Source organism: Pogona vitticeps, chromosome 1, assembly GCF_051106095.1.
Source record: "Pogona vitticeps strain Pit_001003342236 chromosome 1, PviZW2.1, whole genome shotgun sequence".
NCBI lineage: Eukaryota > Metazoa > Chordata > Lepidosauria > Squamata > Agamidae > Pogona > Pogona vitticeps.
In genome coordinates, this window is record NC_135783.1 from 90,970,830 (window position 1) to 90,992,056 (window position 21,227).

The 21,227-nt window shown below is 41.9% G+C and overlaps 1 protein-coding gene across 1 annotated transcript in view; it reads left to right on the forward strand.

Annotated features, from left to right (window-relative positions):
* CEP85L (centrosomal protein 85L) overlaps nt 1–21,227 on the forward strand; it is a 134,269-nt gene that overhangs the window by 106,900 nt on the left and 6,142 nt on the right. Inside the window, exons 6-12 of the mRNA XM_072997445.2 lie at nt 947–1,126; nt 5,808–5,960; nt 7,504–7,658; nt 13,755–13,872; nt 14,446–14,496; nt 17,537–17,635; nt 20,272–20,485. Of these exons, the coding sequence (XP_072853546.2) occupies nt 947–1,126; nt 5,808–5,960; nt 7,504–7,658; nt 13,755–13,872; nt 14,446–14,496; nt 17,537–17,635; nt 20,272–20,485 (970 nt within the window). The remainder of the gene's footprint in view (nt 1–946; nt 1,127–5,807; nt 5,961–7,503; nt 7,659–13,754; nt 13,873–14,445; nt 14,497–17,536; nt 17,636–20,271; nt 20,486–21,227) is intronic.

Sequence of the window (21,227 nt, forward strand, 5' to 3'; positions counted from 1 at the left end):
AGTAAATTGTGTAAACTCAAGAAGCTTCACGTTTGAGCATCTCAAATACAAACTTCATTGGTCTATGTATTTTTGGAATTATGATTGTTATATCACAAAAATTATGAATAGCTGTACTAGTTCAAAGCCTAGGCTAGAAGTCTCATAATCAATGTTAATGTTTCTTCCCCCTTTATATTTGACAAGTTAATTTGTTTTGTGTGTGCCCAAGGTCTTTAAGAGTCAACATTTATACACCCTCCAAATATTGTCAGATTCAGATTCTCATCAGCCCCAGATGTTAAATAGTCACTATTGAACATTACAGTTACAGTTAGTGTCCAAGCAGGATTTTTCTGCCTGCCTCAACTTACTGCTAGCTAGGAATAGAGGCTTCATTTGCTAATACTTAGATGCATTCATTGCTTGAACATTAGCTAAAAACAGACACCACTTTAACTGTAGGCTACAATTGAAGATCACTACCAAATAGACATACAGTGGTGCCTCCGTCCGGATTAACCCTCGCTGTGTGAAAACATCGCACAGTGTTTAATGCGTTCCAATCGGCTGCTGTACTCACCGTTCAGCGATGTTTCTCTGATGGCCGGCAGCCATTTTCGCGCCCTCCCCTCACTTAACGAGGGCGCGGAAACGCTGCGCCCGGCCATTTTGCAGCTTCCGGTGGCCATTTGGCTCTGCGATTTTTTCCCTATTGAGGCATCGGTATGCGATCGCATTTGCGATCGCAAAACCGGCCTCGTAGAGCGAATTCATCGCTCTACGGTGCACTCGTTGTGCGAGGCACCACTGTATTTCTTGCATTCTGCTGCCACCTTTCCAGTATTCAACTTGATATAGCACGTGTCTAATGCCCACAGTCCTGTCGTCTTTTTTCTAGGAATGATGTTAATGACTGAACCTTCAGTGATTCATTTTGTTCTCTTTTTCTTCTTATTCCAAACAGCCTCACTATGAGAATACAGCAATGCAAGCTCAGTTTGCAGAGAGATCGATGGCTCACTGTGAAAGAGAAGAACTGGAACAAAAGCTTGCAGCAGTACAGAGTAAGGAACTGCAGCTCAGTGAATTTCTCAAACAAGTGGCAAACAAATCTAGTGAGGATAAAAAGAAAATGGAAGAGAAGGTGGGTATCATTGGTGTTTCTACACTACAGCTATGGTAGAAATAATATATTAACACAGTGGGTTGGATCCAGCCAGCATTAATTAAATATCAGTACCACTGAAATCAAAGGGGTGTTAATTATGATCAAATCCAGGTGCCCCAAACCCTGTCAAGTTATGTGGCTAGGTGTGGGAAGCCACACAAGTATATTCCCTATCTTGCAGGTTCTTCTTCACATGACTGGTCTTGCACGGATTTTAAAGTCAAGTGCACAAGGAGAAAAACCTTCATGCTGTTGCTTCTATGTACATATTTTTTTCTCATTAAAGAATGAAATGGAGATTTGCTATTTGCTAGGAATGGTTCTGCACATTGAGAAAGTGAAACAAATATTGGCTAACTGTACATGTGTTAATGAAGATCTTGTACCTGTGGTGACATTGATTACCAGATACAGTGGAAGTTTTTTACAAAAATATTGATGTTAACTTAAAGTGACACAATAAGTCATTAAAGTAGTTATTTAGTATGATGTCTTCTAATCAAGTTGCAAGCATGAAGAGCAAACTTTAGGCTGATTTTTGTTTGAGTTAATATGGCATTGAATCTTTTTTCATTCCTGTGACAGACTCATATCCAAAGAAATAGACCGATGGACATTTTTTGTGAGAGAAGTGCTTGTGAGCCTCATTTGTGGACATTATAATTCCTCAGTCTGAGCTCTTTAAAAGTATAGATATGTGCAACAGTCATCCTACATAGGGCTAGAACAAACATGGCCATGAATAGAGATGGGGACAAATTTTAAAAAATGACAATTCGTTTTGATTCGTGATTCATCAAGGTTAATGAATACAAATATACTGTACGAATATTCTTTGACAAATCGATTCATCAGTTTGTATTCGCTTTAAATGGCTGTAAAACTAGTCCCTAAGCATCTAGAGACACCAAATTTGCAGGGAAACTTGCTCACATGTTTTCCTACATTGGATAACATTGGATAATGAGAGGTTTTGGCACTGAGAGGCATTGAATTTATCTTCAGCAACATTACGAAAAACAAAAAAAAACCCCACCATTCTGCCTACCTGCCACAGATCAGCTGATTGGAGGCAGATAGGCAGCCATCCCCCCACAGCCAGCCACTCCCACAGCCTACCCCCACCCCTTCCTTTCCCTACCTTAGCCCCCACCCCCAATGACACCCCCTTACCTTAATTGCTGCTACTGAGCTCCCAGCCACACATGTAAAAAGGGAGACTGGCTGCCCTTTGCAAAGATGGCGGCTGCGGCTTCATTTAGGGTAGGGAAGCTGCAGCTGCCATCTTTGCAAAGGGCAGCCTGGATTCCCTTTATCATGTCCATCTTTGTATAAAAAGTTCCTTTAATGTCTCCAATTTTCTTGAACTGATCTCTGGTTTTTCCCTTTCTATTATTTTCATTTAAGAAGGCCCTCTTGTCTCTCCTTGCTATTCTTTCAAAGTCTGCATTCAGTTTTCTGTAACTTTCCCTATCTCCCTTGCATTTTGTTTCCCTTCTCTGCTATTTGTAAGGCCTTGTTGGACAGCCACTTTGCTTTCTTGCATTTCCTTTTCTTTGGGATAGTTTTTGCTGCTGCCCCCTGTACAATGTTATGAGCCTCCATCCATAGTTCTTCAGGCACTCTGTCCACCAAATCTAGTTCCTTAAATCTGTTCTTCACTTCCACTGTGTATTCATAAGGCATTTGGTTTAGATTATATCTGACTAGCCCAGTGGTTTTTCCTACTTTCTTCAGTTTAAGCTTGAGTTTTGCTATAAGAAGCTGATGATCAGAGCCACAATCAGCTCCAGGTCTTGTTTTTGCTGACTGTATAGAGATTCTCCAAATAAAGCCGTACACAGCCCTAAAAACTACTCCAAGAGACAGGGGCAAAGCAATAGACAATCACCTACGCAGGCAACAACTGCAATACATGAGAAAGAAAAATCAGTCATCTTCAGGCCTGTGCAGGCACTAACAATACTTTAAAGTGCATATTTATTATCGCATTGCCATCTTCTCTTCCTTATCATTTCCTCGATAAGAAGCAGTACAGATGAGAAGCAGAAATCATAATGATGAGATCCTCATCATTATCATCAGACTATGGTGGGTAGCACTACTATATATTACAAAATTCATCATCATCCTCATCAGTTTATGATCATCATTAGTTATAATGGCAGTCTGTTGCTTTGCTTGCAACCCTATCCTTCCCCAGCTTATGCTACAACTTATGCTGCCAGGGCCTGTTTTCAGTCATACTGCTTTTTTCTCAGACCACACAAGTAACCTTAGGAAGTGCATGATAGGATGCTGACTGGCCTGTGAAATGGGTCAGGAGGCGAGGAGTTTGATTACCTGGCAGTTGCACAACCTTCTCTTTCCTTTCTCTCACCTTGGGTTTGTCAAAGTCATATGGCTGTCTCTTGACAGGTAGTTGCCAGGTCTCATCACAGGATATTTCCTTTCTCTTCAGAGGTCACACAGACAGAGTCAACAACACAAGAAGACCCGGTGTCTGACCATGCCACATAAACACTGTGCATATTACTAGCCACCAGTCTCCCATTGTATCAGGCAGGCAAGCACTACACAACAGCAGCATCTTCCTTCCTAGCTCCTCCGTACACAAGCACTCTAGTTTCTCATCCCAGCCATCTTCTCTGGTCATCCTCTAACAGTTTCAGTGAATGTATACATTCATCCTGCCAAGACCAGCCATCGTCCGCCAGCAGTGTCCTTTCTTACCCCTAGGCATACAGCTATATACCGCATGCTTCTTCATTCTGCATTTTTACAATTAGAGGTTAAGGAGAAAGAGAGAGACTTCTTAGATATCTTTTCTTACTGTAGTGTATGAATAGAGATTGAGTCAGAGAGTGATATACAGTATACATATCTGTACAGACAAATAGAACAGCTATATCAACTTCTAAAATAGCTCCACTTTGTATACATTTCCCTATATGCCTAGAGTGTTACCTTCCTATCTACGGTAACTGAAGAAATGGGAGGCAAGAGTGGCCTTTACTAGAGCTAAGTTGAACGAAATGCTCTTGGCTATCCAGGATGGAAGATTTGGGAAAAGGCATTATTTTGAACATGACTACCCTTGTATTGATTGATTGATTGATTGCATTTATACCCCACCTATCTAGTCGAATGACCACTCTAGGCTCAGACAAGTTGAATATCTTGTACATATTATTCAGTGCTCTAATCTATAGTATATGCTAGGCAAAATGCCTGTCCCAGATCTTATGGAGATAAAGGATAACACATGCACATGAGATCATATTTTTATTATTGAGTGCAAGCAGGGGTGGTCACCGTGAAAATTGCACATTTTTTTATCTGTAGCAATTTATACTAGCAGAAAACTTCTAAATTATAATGCTGTTTCCTGTCAGGGGAATGTTGATTTTTAAAGTGATAGCTTATGTAAATTTTAACAGGATGAGCACCTTGTACAGTCCTATACAGTGGCGCCTCGCATTACGACGTTCGTTCCAGCGAAATAGCTGTAGAACAAAAACGTAATGCGAAATAAAAAAGCCCATAGAAACGCATTAAAACCCGATCAGTGCATTCCTATGGGCTTGAAACTCACCGTCCAACGAAGATCCTCCATAGCGTGGCCATTTTCGCTACCCGTGCAGCGAGGAATCCATCCCAGAAAAGAGCGGGGAGCCATTTTTTTTAACCCGGCGGCCATTTTGAAACCACCAATCAGCTGGCCAAAAATCATTGTTTTGCGAGAATCGGTTCCCAAAGCAGGGAACCGATCATCGCAAAGCGAAATTCCCCCATAGGAAACATCACTTTGCGATCGCAAAAGCGATCGCAAAAAGTTCATCATAATGCGATTTCGTCATTAAACGGGGCACCACTGTAGTTGCTGACATATTTTTATGTTTATAATGGTCATGAGACTGTATACAGATAAAATTGTTATTGTTTGCTCTCTCCCTCACTCTCTCTTTGTGTGTGTGTGTGTGTGTGTGTGTGTGAGTGAGAGAGAGAGAGAGAGAGAGAGAGAGACCTATATTCTCTTTCTCAGAGGTACTTGAACAAAAATCCTCAGACTCTGAGTGACATAACTATTTAGGGTCTGAGGACTTTTGTTCTTCAAATACCTCTGAGAAAGAGAGGAAACAGTGGTACCTTTTCTGTTCTGATTCCCATTTAGGTTTCCACATCTGGTAGGGGAGAAACATATGAGCCTGTGGTTCATATCTTGCCTTGTGCATAACCTAGTGGCTTATACTGCTTAAGGATGAGATCAGCAGCAACAAAAAAATTGTGAATCCTGCATTTGAGAAGAAATAAACAGTTCCTACAACTATCAGAACAAGGGAAATAATTTCAGTCAATAAGGTGGTTTTATAAATATGTCCCATGGTCTCAAACCTCTGGCTTAAATAAAGGAAAAACAGCTCTGGATAGACATATGTTTAACTACAGCAGAAATATTTAACCATGGAAATGGTAAGCATTTGAAAAGATAAATACTCTACTCCAGTCTGTTTAACTTTTAATAAAACACTGTTGTACACCATGCTGAAAAGTAAGTGCTGAATTTTAAGAAGCTATCAATCTGCCTGCAGATTTTCTTATACAAATTTGTTTCCTATTTTGCATAAGGAATCACGTAACCTTATTTTCTTTCTAGCTCAAAACCAGAGACAGATACATAAGTAGTCTAAAAAAGAAATGCCAGAAAGAATCAGAGCAAAATAAAGAGAAACAGAGAAGAATTGAAACCCTTGAAAAATACCTGGCTGATCTTCCAACACTGGATGATGTTGAAAGTCAAAGTAAACAGGTAATTTGTTTTTTCGCAGTACCAAAAAACTGTTAAGAGACATGATTGAGTATATGTTATAACATATAGTCCATAATGCCTTTGCACTGAAAAAGGGGGCTTCAATCCACAAAAGCACAAAATAAATTTGTTAGTCTTAAACATACTACAATAATTGGGGTTTTGTTTTTGTTTTGTACTGTTTTGTTTTTTTAATTACACCTATAAAACAGACCTAAATATTTGATCACAATGCTGCATAAACCTCATAAAAATGAATGAGCACTGCCCAAAACATCCTACATAGTCCCCATCCATTCTAGTACCCCACAGTGTTCCAGTTCCCAAAAGCATTAGAAAGAAAAATACAGTAGATGTTAACATTTGCTGTTTCCCAAACTTGCCACTTACAGTTACTTTCTTTTATAAAAGGGAGATAAACATAATGGAAAACAAGACTTTTTCTAAAAGGGCAGGATAGAAATCTAATAAATAAATGAATGAATAAATAAATAAGTAAATGAATAAATAAATAAATAAATAAATAAAACCAGTCTTCAGTTACTTTGTTCTTTTCAGAGTAATTCAGATAATACAGTGTTGTTAACAATTTAACATCAGAGCAAACACTCATTTGTGAAAAGTTGGTAACTGGAGTTTTCAGTGTACCAAAGTATGTATTTTAAAAACAAAAAAATTGGTTCTTGCTATTAGCGAAATACGCAGAATCAGGACAAACTGCTAGGGAGTGTAAACTGTATAAAAATAAGATTTTGAAAAATTATTATAATAAAAAATGTACACTGTGGTTTTGTGTTTTAAACTGAATGTACACATTTAATAATAATGATTATGTCATGGTATTGCAGAATGGGACATTGTAATTATTTATTTATTTTTTAATATTTTTATTCTGCCTTTCTCCTAAAAACTTATCCAAGGCAGCTTTAAAAACACAATATTCCTTCCTTCCTTCCTTCCTTCCTTCCTTCCTTCCTTCCTTCCTTCCTTCCTTCCTTCCTTCCTTCCTTCCTTCCTACCTACCTACCTACCTACCTACCTACCTACCTACCTACCTACCTACCTACCTACCTACCTACCTACCTAAACAGAGCTCCTGAGAATGGCATAGGCAAAAGTGTGAACTGATGCCTGACTGCACCCAGTGTCTGCCTTGAAAGACTAGGAAATATTGTCTGTTACACTCAGACATATACATAACATGAGGCGCACACACTGTGCAGTGCAGCAGTCCTGTGCACCCCCTGTAAGCTTTTTCGTTACTGACGTTGTTGCTATGTGCCATCAAGTGTCATTCTCTTTAGTTGTAGAGAATGGAAAAAGAGGTCATGTGGCCATGCTCTCTCCCTTTGCTTTGATTTCTTTGCTTCCAGGCCCTCCACAATAGTGGGCAACCATCTCTTATAGATTTTGCCTCGATTATACTGGAAAAAGCTTAGATATTTGTTTCTCAATGCCAAGAAAGGAGAATCTTCTAAAGACACAGATTGAGTGTCCCTGACCTGTGAAAAGTAATGTTCACACAAGTATCTCTGATCTCTAGCTGGCGGTTCTGGAAGAAGAGAATAAGCAGTTGAAAGCTACTGTAGCTGAGCTGGAAAAGAAGCTTGAAGAGTCTAAGACAGAATGCCAAGAAAAAGAATTGCAGCTAGTGTGTCAGAAGAAGAAAGAAAAAGAACTGGTAGCTGCAGTACAAAGGTGTGAATATTTCATTTGTTGCTGGATACTTCATTTGTGCCAGGATACTTCAGCCTAGTTCTAGGCTGATCTATTTCTAGTGATGCAGGTATCAAACTCCACTGCTGCACTACACAGAAGTACAATACATTTGGGATATGTCTACAATACCTGTCATCAATATTTTTGGCCATGACCATAAACACAGTATGAAAGACATATAGGTTAAATCAGGATTGTATAAGTCACATTATGAACTTTATAAGGTGGTGTGTGAAGAATTGCTCCCAATCTGTGGCCCTCTTCATATGTACCAGGGCTCCCCAGGGGGCCATATGGCCCCTATTGAAAATGGCTGGTCTAGAATATGATATGTCAACAGTTTTTTTTTTTTTTTGATGTGGGCAAGAGACCATTGCTGCTTTTGGTGAAGGAGGGGTGAAAACATTTAGTTGAGAAAAACTGCCTGTTGGCTAAGAGGGTTCGGATTTGATAATTTAACTTTGCTAATTTGCTAAATTAAAAAGCAAAAAGGCAAAGTATACTGCTTATGTACTGCCCCATAATGTTTAAAGCGCTCTCTGGGCAGTTAATAATTTAATTATGTAAGCTATGCCTTGCTCCCCACCAGCAACCTTGGTACTCAGTTTATTGACCTTGGAAGGATGGAAGGCTGAGTGAACCTCAAGCCGACTACCTGAGATTAAACTTGGACTATGAAGTGGAAATAAAGAACTACTCACCTTTTAAAAATGGAAATATTTTATGAAAATCTAGTCCTCAGTCACATGGATACCTGGGTTATTTGGAAGCCAGGCTACTACCAACTGAAATTGGCAGAACCAAGGTAAACCAGAGAAAAGGAGGGTTTTGTATCAAGAGAGTCTTTTACAAGTGCAGAGAAAAATAAGCAATTTTACACCTGTGTCAGGATATTCTGTGCCCTTCAGTGTGCATCAGGGAAGACGTTCTTGGTGTTGCCCATTATTGGGTGAATATTATCTAATATACAGTATTTATTAATTGTACTGTGGTGCTTCTGACACAAACAAGGAAAGAAGTAAAAACAAGACAAAGACCTCTACTATTTTTAAGGCTAACAAGTTTTATTTGGCCACAGAATCTTATGCCAGATGAAACTTGTTAGTTGGAAAGGTTCCAAAGAACCCTTTATTGAAAGTTTTTTAAAAACATCTACAGTGGTGCCTCGTTTAACGAGTGCCCCGGTTAACGATGAATCCGCATAGCGATGGCAAAAAAAAATCGCTTTTGCCATCGCTTTGCGATGTTGCCTATGGGGAAAAATCGCTTTGCAATGTTTTCCCCATAGGCCCCATTTTCCCCCCAGCTGAGTGGCGGGAGCCTCCAAATGACCGCTCCCGCTGCTCAGCTGGGGGGAAATGATGGCAGTAGCCTCGGAAGGACCCTTCCGAAGGGTCGTTCCAAGGCCACCACCGGGATTCCCCTTCGGAGGGGGCATTTTCCCCGAGCTGAGCGGGAGCCCTGCCACTCAGCTGGGGGAAAATGCCGGCGGTAGCCTCGGAAGGACCCTTTGGAAGGGTCCTTCCGAGGCCACCGCCGGGATTCCCCTTCGGATGCCTGAAAGGCATCCGGACCCCTGCCGCCGCAGCCGCAGCTTGGATCCGCCCCGCGGCCGACTACCCCCGCCATGGTCGGACTCTCAGGAGTCCGACCATGGATGGGGTAGCCAGCCGTGACGCGGATCCAAGCGGCGGCGGCGGCAGGGGTCCGGATGCCTTTCAGGCATCCGGGGCTAGGATCCACCCCCTGGCCGGTTCCCCTTCCATGGTAGGACTCTCAGGAGTCCGGCCATGAATGGGGTAACCGGCCGGGTGGCGGATCCAAGCCCCTACCGCCACCACCGCCGCTTGGATCCGGCCCCCGGCCGGTTACCCCATCCATGGCCGGAATCCTGAGAGTCCGACCATGGAAGGGGAAGCCAGCCAGGGGGCGGATCCCGGCCGCCCTCCTCCCAACCCTTCACCCCCTTCGCCGCCGCTGCTGGGCTTTGGAAGCGGCTTCCGAAACCCAGTGGCGACGGCGGAGATGAGGGTGATGGGTGGGTCGGGCAGAGGCGGGAGGTGGGGGAAGGCTCCGCCGCCACCGCTCGGTCGTGCTGGCCAGCATGTTCGCGGCCAGCGCGTCCGAGAGGCCTCGGGGGAAGGCTTCTCCACCGCCTCTCGGACGTGCTGGCCGGGCGCGGGGCGGCTCCAAGCGGCGGCAGTGGGGGCAGGGGGGTTCTGAATGGCTTCCAGTGCTTCGCCTGGAAGCCATCCGGACACCCCCACCCTGTCTCCGCCGCCGCTGAGAGCCTTCCGAGCTCTCAAAGGGCTTTCTCCAATGTGGGGGGGAAGCCCTTTGAGAGCTCGGAAGGCAAATGTCGGCGATCGGCGGTGGCTTTGCGGTCCATCCAAAGCCACCGCCGACTGCCGACATTTTCCCCCAGCCGAGCGGCGGGGCTTTGAAGCTCCCGCCACTCAGCTGGGGGAAAATGCCAAAGGCCCCATTTTCGGTCAGCTGGTCGGCGGTTCCAAAATGGCCGACTCGCTGTGCTGCCTCGCTTTAGAGGCACCGAAAATGGCCGCCCCTATGGAGGAACATCGCTGAACGGTGAGTTTATCCCCCATAGGAACACATTAAACAAAGTTTAATGCATTCCTATGGGTTTTTCTGTTCCGTTTAGCGATGTTTTCGCATAGCGACAATTAATCCGGAACGGTTTAACGTCGCTATGCGAGGCACCACTGTATTGTTTTATAAGTATATTCTATTTTTTAAAAAAATAAACTAGAAGAAATGCCAGTGATTATGCAATAAAGGGAAGTAACTGCAAAGTAATTTTAGAATTTAATTTCCACTCATCTGAATGTTAGGACCCTCTGTTGCTGAAAGACCCAGGCCACGAACACTTTGTTCAGATGATGAAAGGTTAGGTATGTGTTCGTATGGTTAGCCAAATCGCTGAGTGCATTGTTTCCATCTTACATCTGGTACCTCTTGTATTTGTGAGTATATAATCCATCAGGCTGCCTTTGTGCTGTCCTGAAAGTCTACAGATAGTTGAAGTACAGCCTTGTTTCTAAAATTAAACAACAATTGTCATTGTCATGATGTGTATTTTTATATTTGAAAGGTGATGGAAATAATTGGAAAGAAAAGTGTGATTCCTCCCTGCTCTGGGACATTTGTATGTCATCAAGTGGATAGGTTAGATCTTTGGGTGTACTGTAAACATTTTCAGGGAAGAAATAATCCTGCATTTAGATAAAGGCAAGTGAAGTCTATAGTCACTCAGAAGGCCATGTAAATTTGAACCTTTCATATTCTTGGGTTTCAAAGAGAGTGCTGAGTTTTGTAGCCAACCAAGCAATCTTTGTTAGCTGTCTTGGCTCAGCATATGGACTGACATACATTTTTTTCAGCATTCTCTCCCCCCGCCCCATCAAAATATCTTTTAATCACATGATTGCGGCTTTTAAAAAAGCTATTTTGGGGGATATCAAATATTTTAGAAATAAAACCAAAGCAAACTTCTTATTTCAAATAAAAAATTCATCTTTGTAGCTTTCAGAGTCATGGAGAAAGAACGGAAACCATGACCAGTTATAAAGAGGAAATTTGCATATACAGTGGTGCCGTGCTTAACGATGTTAATTCGTTCCAGCGAAATCGCTGTAGAGTGAAAACATTGTAAAGCAAAAATAAAAAACTCATTGAAATGCATTAAAACCCGGTTAATGCATTCCAGTGGGTTAAAAACTCACCGTCCAGCAAAGATCCTCCATACGGCGGCCATTTTCGGTGCCTGTCTAGCGAAGAATCCGTCCTAGAAAATAGTGGGGGGCCATTTTCTTCAGCCAGCAGCCATTTTGGAACCCGACGATCAGCTGTTCACTGATCGTCGTAATGCGAAAAATCGGTTCCCAAAGCAGGGAACCGATCATCGCATAGCGGATTTTGCCCATAGGAAGCATCGTTTTGCGATTGCTTTTGCAATCACAAAAAGGCATCGTTAAGCGGATTCTTCATTATACGGGGCAATCGTAAAGCAAGGCACGACTGTACTATCTCTTCATATAAAATAGGTAACTAATTTTTTAAAAAAACAGAACCTTTATGAGAAAAGTAAGGCCTGTAAGCATCTGTCCACATAACATGGTTCTGCACAATAAAATGGGCACGTGTTTCTCCTTTTTTTCCTATCCAAACCCAAGTTTCAATTTAAGTGAATGCTTGCTAGGAATCAGCCAATGGCTTTTCTCACTTCCAGAAAAGCAGACCCCGAAGCTTGTATAAAGCACCTTTCCTGCTAAGTAATCATAATCACTCTCTCACACAAACATACATTTGAAATCCTCAAGACCTCAGATTTTAAATATCTGAAAGATGTAATGACATGCTGATGTTAATCTCTGCACGTGTCAAGAGGCCAAAACTTCCCATAGTATCTCATTCCTTACCAAAACTGGCATAGCACACATTTTCATCTGGAAATGTATGTTTCTCATTCTCTGATATCCAGGGGTTTTTCTCCTCTTTCCCACAGTGAGTATAATAATGCACATGCTTAGTTGGCAGTAAGTCTCTCTGACAACAAAGCATATTAAACTTTTCTACATAACATTGGCTACTACAGCCACAGGAAAGGATACACAAATGGTAATACAGAGGTAGGAGCCTCTTGCAGTTTAAATGGAAACAGAAGGAAAATGCTGTCATTTGCTGTTTACAAAATTAGTCACAAAATACAAGCAATGCCCATTTGTAAAACAATGTTTGTGAAACTGAGCTGAAGCCTGCCGGTAAGAAATGATTTTGCATGTGAGCTCTGAGGGTTTGGATTAGATGATCCTTAGGTTCCTTCCATTTCTGTGGTTCTGTGATGCTGTGAGAACCCAGATTAGCAATTCAGTTCAAGTCTAGACCAAGAGATATATAGGGTCCAGATCAAGACAGGTAACAGTAGCTCTTCATTCTGCCTTGCAAGACCTCACAGTTCTCAGAGTCACAGTTTAATAAGGATGCTGATAAACTGAAACATGTCCAGTGGAAAGTGACCAAGATGGAAAATAAGACCTGTGAGGAACAGTTGAAGGAGCTGGACCACCTTAGCCTGAGGATTTAGAGATGATGTTGACAGCCATTTTCAGCTATCAGAAGGGATGTCACTTTTATGTGGCTGCAGATAGTGGGACTCAAACCAATGATTTCTAATTTTAAGAAAATAGATTCTGACTAACCATGAGGAAGAACTGAAATAAGAGCTGAAAACTGTCTGTTGGAAAGTGGAGGATGACTACATTCTGCTTTTAAATAGAGGTTGGATGAGACTTGACAAAGATATTTTGCTGTGAGTTCCTGTACTGCCAAAAGTTTAGATTAGATGACCAGTGGGTTCCTTCCATTTCTGATTCTGTGGGAACTGAAAGCTGACTCAAGGCTTGTAATGAACATGTATACTGATTTTCCCTGTTTAAAAGGGACACTAGATATACTTAAAAGCCTGCTGCAGATGACAGACCTAGGACAGTTCTAATTGCAAACCTGATTTCAGATATCCAACACTTCATATTATAAAGCTTAGTCAGTCAGTCTCTTTAGGTTGTAATTTCTAGTTTGTAAAGGAATGTATATCCTAGGGGTATACATCTTTTTGTTATGATTAAGTTACTGCTCACAAAATAGTTTCTCCAGGTGGCTCTCTCAAGCAGAATGTGTAAAAACACTAGCCACATTCTCATGTAACATTGCAAGTCAAGATTTAGCATTATCTTCACAGACCTTTAGCACTATGTGCACATGGCTTGGCATTGGCCTTAGAGAGCTCATGCTCATAGCCCATAAATCCTAGCTTAACATAACATTTGAACAGTGCCGCTATGTGAGCATGAATTATCCATGGACCTTTTCCAAGGGTGAATCTGTGAATGGAATCTTTGGCTATGGCTTCGCCAGAGTGCGTTTTTGTTTATGGAGTCTTGTCGAAACGTGATTTTCTGAATACCAGATGCTACACAATGTTTGCCTCCGAAGAGATGGCACACAGTTTCTGACTTGCTTCTTTATTTTCCTTGCCTACTTAAATCCAAATGACAGCCTGCAACAGAAGGTAGAAAAATGTCTGGAAGATGGTGTCCGCCTTCCTATGTTGGACACAAAACAACTTCAGAGTGAAAATGAGTGCCTCAAAGAGCAACATGACAAAGCCAGCAAGGTCAGTGAAATAAATTTGTTGGATGACCCATCTGTGTATCAGACATCGTTTCAGCACTATGCCAGATGGCTATTCTTATACCTGTTGCTGTAGTTGTTTCCATATGTGTTGCCAGCCGCCACCAGTGAAGCACTGCAGAGCAGTCAAGCAAGGAGAAAAACATCCAAAATAGATTGGTAGCAGTGGGTATTGGAGCCACTACTAGATAACCAGGCACTTGCTGAATCATTTCTTTCCCACTGTGAGTGCTGTCAGTACACAGTCTCTTAAATGGTGTTGACCCCTGCCTTTGTTGTTGATTGCCAAAGTCTTCTGAACATCCTTGCATTTTCCCAAGCCTCTATTGCCCTTCTGCACCACTAGCAGTATGTGCTATGAATTTTCTCAACTGCCTCTGCGTATTGCTAATTCCATTTCTTATCCTATAACAACATATTTATTTTTCTAAAGCAGTTAATGTCCTTCACATGCATTATAAAGTCCCTCACCAGAAAAAGGATAGATAGAAAGAAAGCTATCACATTCTTAGCAGATTCATGAGAACATTTTGTTGTTATTTTCTTTTCCAAACAGGTCATAGACAATCAACAGAATCAGATTGCACAGATAACTTCAGAAATTCAGGTAAGAAACTGTAGTTCCTAAAGATTTACTTATATCCCTTGCTATTCATGAATATGGATGTCTTCTTTAAAAGAAGTGCCATATGTTGCTTTATGAGCTGGCAATACTTTATATTTCTGATATTGAACTATGCCTCTTTTTATTGTTTTCTGTGCATAATGTATAATCCCCTTTGGAGTTAGCTTAAGTCTACCAATAGAGGGAAGAGCAGCCTATCAGGAGTGAAAACTGAGGTCTTAGCACTGTGAGACACCTAGCTTTATCATTGTCAGCAATTCCATAGTGTAGCCTTCATGGGTATAAGAAGGGCAGAAGGAACATTCATTTTTTAATTTTTTTATTTAAAAAATTTAAATTTCCAAAACAAATACAAAAATATAGAATACTTACTAATACAATCTAGACCACAGTGCTCCCCCAATAGCCACAGGACCCTTTGGAACAGTACTTTTAATACAAACCTCCTTTCCAAAATTGTATTGATTGTTGTTTAGAGGCTTTCCCCTTTCCTTTCACTAATACAAATTCAACAAATCTACCCCAAGTAGCATAAAAATATTTGAACTTATTTCCCCTCTTTTCATTTTAAGTTCAGTAGTCAATTTATCATTTAATGCAATGTCCCATACTTCATTATACCAATCTTCTAATTTAATATCATTTTTATCTTTCCAGAATGTAGCTATTAATATTCTAGCACTTGTCATAAAATTGGAAATCAATTCCTTTGAGCAATAATCAAGTTCTATCTTATAAAAAATTGACAACAAAGCGATTTTAGAATTGAATTCAATACCTTTTCCATATATATCACATATTTTCTTAAAAATCAGTTTCCAAATTTCTGAATCCATTTACACTCCCACCACATATGATATACATGCCAATTTCTTAGAATAGTCTGAATTTTTTATATTCAAATTCACTGGAGTCATATACCACCTTAAACTCCAGGAGTACCTGGCTGAAATGGGTAAATAATAATGGTGTGCATTCGGGTAAATTCTGACTTACAGTGGCCCTTTGCAAGGCTTGCTAGGTAGATAGTACACTGAAGTGATTAGCATTCCCTTCTTCTGGAGTCATCCTGGGACTGTGCAGCTTAACCAAGGCCACATAGGCTGACTCTTCTGGAATGCACAGTAGGGAATTGAACTACCAACCTCTGGCTCCGCAGCCACATACCTCAGTCACTGAGCTATCTAGCCAGCTATCTAGATCCATTTCAGTGTGGCTTCAGGTCTGGCCTGCTTTCATAGTCTACTTCATATTAGGCATAAACCTATTAGCCAGTGATAGTTCACTGTCAGATGTCTTCTAACTCATACACCTATGAACTCTTACGAAGTCTAATATTGTCCAGATCTGTAGTCTGCCTTGCACTCTTGAATCGTATTGGTTAATATCAGTGTTCCTCAGTTATGCTCATCAAGGTGAACGAGGCAGTACATTATGACAAATAACAGCTCATCCTTCCAGCTTGTAAATTATAGGCCATGGGCAGTGATCATCCCAGCAGCTCTGCAATCCTTCCTCTGCTTGAGGTTAAGCCTTAGGTATCTTGGTAGCTGTGCAGGCAAGCCCCCCAAGTGCTTTGGCCTTGCAGGGCCTAAGTGCAAGGAGCCCATCTTCTTTGGTCTGAGGGCATGCTGTACAATGCTGAGCCTCACCTGAGCTTTCCTATTCCCAGCTTCCTGTCTCAGCAGTATAGCATTGAGTCTTTTCTGCTGCTGTTTGAATAAGGAGGTCTAAGCCTTGCCACTGAATTAGTTAGATAGAAGAACTTGTTTCTGTCTGTGATGCTCACGCCTCCCCCCCAAAGGGCCATTGGGCATTCGGCCAGAGTTCGACCAACACTTATCTACCACCTTTGCGCTGGATCAAGTCCTTAGACCTCAGCAGTACGTAGCATAAGCCCCGTGAACAAGTCTGACCTAAAAAGGTCAGACTTTGCACTTACTCAGTACTTTGCAAGTACAGACACATGGGCTTTGTGATTCCTCAGAACTCACAACAGCTCAGTTAGGGAGGACTCTTGAATGATAGCTAGTTTGTGGCCCTCTCCACCTCCTGGATTTAGTCAGACCCTGTTGTTCAAGAGACCAGTCCTCAGTAAGGATTTTTAATATTAATTTTTATTAGAAAAATATTCAGTAGAAATCCGTTTATATTGCAAAAGCATTAGCATTCAAGAACATATTCAAAGATCATTGCAGTTAAATAAGATAACTATTTCTATTTAAAATAATAAACTCTAAAAGCTAATCTAGGGTAGGCTATAATAGGCTATGGTGGGCTAGCCCCCATCTCCTCCATCTCCCTTACTTACATCCTCTCTCCTTCATGGAATCGAACAACACAAAAAGCATCATTAGTCTACATCCATCATCAGTAAGCTATGAGCTGTCAGCTATGAGCTGTAAGCTACATTCACATAACCCACTGGCCACTTTCTACTTTCCCAAACTCCTCCCTTCTTCATGGCCTTTCTGGCTGTTAACCAATTAACCTTTAGGGGTCGTACCACCTTTCTCCTTCCTTCATTCCCATGAGAGTGCAGGTGTTGTTTATGTCTTCTGTAACAAGCTTGGAATGTTGAGTCTGCCACGGGCCCCTTGATTTGGCCTTCATGTTATCAACATGCTGGCTGTAACGTTCTTCAGGAAAACACTCTCATGGTGCTTAGAAAAACACATTCCAAAGTCCCCGAAATCATCTTCACACGGAACCTATTTGACTCCATTTTACATATCTCTGACTACATATCCCATGATCATGTCATGCTTTGGACTACACATCCCATGATCATGACACACTTTGGACTGCATACCCATGATCATGACACCGTCAAATCAGTACGGAACGTAGTGACACAATATCTGGCTTGGGCACAAGGGCCTGAACTCTAGGAATTGGACAGCTTACAGGCTACAGGCAGGAACAAATAAATGTACAATGCAGATGCAGTGTTGGCAGGGTTGGAGCTGCTGGCTTGTTTGTATAACTTGTTTTAAGAAGTTGTCCACATTTTACCCTCTAGTCTATGCAAGAGAAACTTTTGCAAGAAAAACTGACAATTCAGAAGCTGAAAAATGAACTTGAAGAAAAGGATACGAGTATACAGAAGACTCTGCTTGGAGTAAGTATTTGCAATCACATGCTGCAGACTGTATGTATACCATGCTGAAAGTGGGGAGATCCCACACACATTCAGATATGCCAGTGCTTTGAGCAGGAGGGAAGGTGCAACCTGTGGTGGATCCAGAGGCAGGGAATTAACTTTGCCCCCCCCCCAAGATCCTGTGGAGTTGAAAACTTCTGCTTTGAAGAATTGTGCAGTTAGTTTCACATGCTTCTTTGACTCTCGGCTGTGGACGTGACCGAAAAATGAAATAAATATCTATAAATAGCATATAAATGCAAGGCGACTGCGCGTATTAGACAACCCCCCAATATTTCCACTTAAAATATAGAGTGGACGGCTCTGCTGCGGCACCGGCGGCGGCTGCCCGGGGCTCTACCCGGACCCACCCTAGAAGTTCATGGCCGGCAATGAGGAGGGCAAGAAGTAAAGGGCGAGTGGGCGGGTGGCGGCGGCAGAGGAGGGGAAGGAGAAGCAGCTCTCCGGTGGCGTGCGGGCGAGATGGCTCAGCTGCGAGGGCGAGAAGGAAAGGGAAGCGAGCGGCGGAGGAGGAGGAGGGGAAGGAGAAGCAGCTCTCCAGTGGCACGCAGGTGGGCTGGCTCAGCGGCGTGGGGCGGCGGGCTCTGGCCACTCAGGCATGGCCGGCTCTGCTTCCCTCCCTCCATCCGGACCGACCGCCTGCCTGCCTGCCTTCCTCTCTGGCCGGGACGGCCCTGCGTCACTCACTCAGCGGCGGCGGCAGCTCCTTCCTGGCCCAAATGATGTGCACCCGGTGTACAAGACGACCCCCACACTTGAAGGCATGTTTTTGGGCCAAAAAAGTCATCTTGTACACCAGCAAATACGGTAAACTATCCCAGCCTAGACTGGACTAAATGAGTCTAAACAGGCTTGCTTTGAAGGGCAGGGAGCCACAAAGGTGCAAGAAGGCATGGATCAGGGATGAGCTGGTTCACAATACCCCATACATCATATGGTTGCCAAGAAGGAAGAGGAACAAACTAGCCCATCCCCAGAGCAAACCAAACCACAGGACAAATCCCCATCCGGTTGCACCCACTTTTTGTGATTATAGACCAGTAGCTTTAACATCTGTTATTGTGAAATGTTTTGAGAGATTGGTGCTGGATTACATTAAGGCTAGACCTTCTTTGGACCCATGGCAATTTGCATACAGGAGAAATAGATCTACTGGTGATGCTATGTCCATTGTTCTCCATACTGTATTCAGTCACTTAGAACAACAGGGAATTTACGCGAGGCTGTTGTTTGTGGATTATAGCTCTGCTTTTAATACCATTCTACCTAATAGGTTATTTGTTAAAATGATCAATTTGGGATTACCTCAGAAAATTTGAGTGTGGGTAAAGGACTTTCTCACAGATAGGCCACAGTCAGTAAGGATGGGATCTCTCCATTCTTCTACCTTGGTACTAAGGACAGGAGCTCCCCAGGGCTGTGTGCTAAGTCCCTTCCTCTGTTCCTTGTACACACATGATTGCACCCCATTGTATAACACTGACACAATTATTAAATTATTAAACTTAATAATGAACTTAAAGAACACCAGCATGAACAGTTGGACAGTGTTACTCAGCCTGCGGTGCAGATGTTTGTGTTCTTAGTGGGGGGTTTTAGTAGGTGTTGAGTGTTTGGGGATTTTTTATGTGTGTGCATGTGGGTCTGGTCTCGGTGTCTGTGTGAATTTCATTGTATGTGTATACTATGTACCTGTATATACTTACAATGACAATAAATTTTGTTTTTGTTTGCCTATGAATGATTTTCTGCTACAGGTCCATAGATCTATAAATTTGGAGTTTGTGGGGCATTTTTTTATTCATAGTTTGTGTCATAGGGAACATATAATAGGATCAATTAAATCTGTGTTTTGGATAATAAAATGTTCTGTGTTATGCATGCATATTTGAAAAGTCTTTGGGCAGTAAGCCTAATATAACAAATGTTAACATGATTTGCTAGATCCACCACATTAAGCTTTCTGTTTCTATCAGATATCTGCCATATGCCTCTAGAAGGACATAAAGTCCACAACTGTCCTCTCCATCACCTAATAAAAGTATATGGTTTCTGAGCATGGAGTTCCGTTGGACTAAAATTATGTCTTACCCTTGATTTCAACATACAGTGGTGCCTTGCGTAGCGACTGCTCTGTTTAACGAAGAAATCACTTTGCGACACTGTTTTTGCGATCGCAAAAGCGATCACTTTGCAATGTTCCCTATGGGGAAAATTCGCTTTGCAATGATCGCAGGGAAGCGATCATCACAAAGCCCCCTTTTTCGGCCAGCTGATTGGTGGTTCCAAAATGGCCACCGGGTAAACAGAGTGGCCGCCTGCTGTGTTGCCTCGCTTTATGGAGAATTTTTGCTTAAGGTTAGTTTTTAAGCCCATAGGAACACATTAACGGCGTTTTAATGCGTTTCTATGGGCTTTTTAAATCCATTTAGCGATGAAATCACTTAGCAACGTTTTTCCTGCACGGATTAACGTCGCTAAGCGAGGCACCACTGTATCTGTTCTGGCTTTGGACATATCTACTTTCTGTTAGAATTTGTCTCATGAGATTCTAAAACAATGCCTTTTTCCCCCCCACACATTTTTTAATGAAGAACCAAAGACTTTCGGAAGAAAATGCATCTTTGAAGGAACAGATTCATCAGATGGAACAGTCCAGACAGCCCTTGACTGAAAAACTTCCTGTGGCTGACCAGTTGTTCAAGGAAATGTCTCATTGTTTGTTTGACTTGAAAGCACTTTGCAGTATTCTTACCCATCGAGCTCAGGGCAAGGAGCCTAACCTGTCTTTATTGTTGGGAATCAGATGTAAGTGAAGAAAAATACGGGCTGTGTTCTTTCGACACTGGGAAGGTGCATCTATACAAATAAAATTGGGGAGGGGACACAGGAATGGGAGGCAGAAGATTGATTTACATTTTTTAGTTACTGTCTGGAAACCGCATGGGTGTTTTCTTGTTTGGTAATTGTTGGTCAATTTCAAGGGTTGTTATTCTGCTTTAGTTTTTTAATTTGTTTTCTCTTACTTAATGATGAGCAGCAAAACAAAGGAGACAGAATGCACTTGTCCAGGGATGTCTTCTTTCTTTCTTTCTTTCTTTCTTTCTTTCTTTCTTTCTTTCTTTCTTTCTTTCTTTCTTTCTTTCTTTCTTTCTTTCTTTCTTTCTTTCTTTCTTTCTTTCTTTCTTTCTTTCTTTCTTTCTTGCAATAAAAAGAGTCCTATGGCACACTAAGGACTAGTGAATTATTGCAGAATGCGTTTGTGTGAACCATGCTCACCTTAAATATCCATAAAGTGTTCTGTCTTAATATGAAATACACTGATAGCAGCAGCATCCAATAACTAATAATTCAGAGTGAGAAAATGTATTTACTTTTTGACCAAAACTTTGTAATGGGCCTGTCCTCCTTCTCTTCCCATGTGTTGTTTCCTTAAAGGGATCATTTCAAGAGTACTTGAGTAGGGGAAAGAGCCACATGTTCATACTTTCTTTTCAGAAAATACAAATATAGGCATTGGCTGCAATATTTAATTCAGAATTTGGTGTGT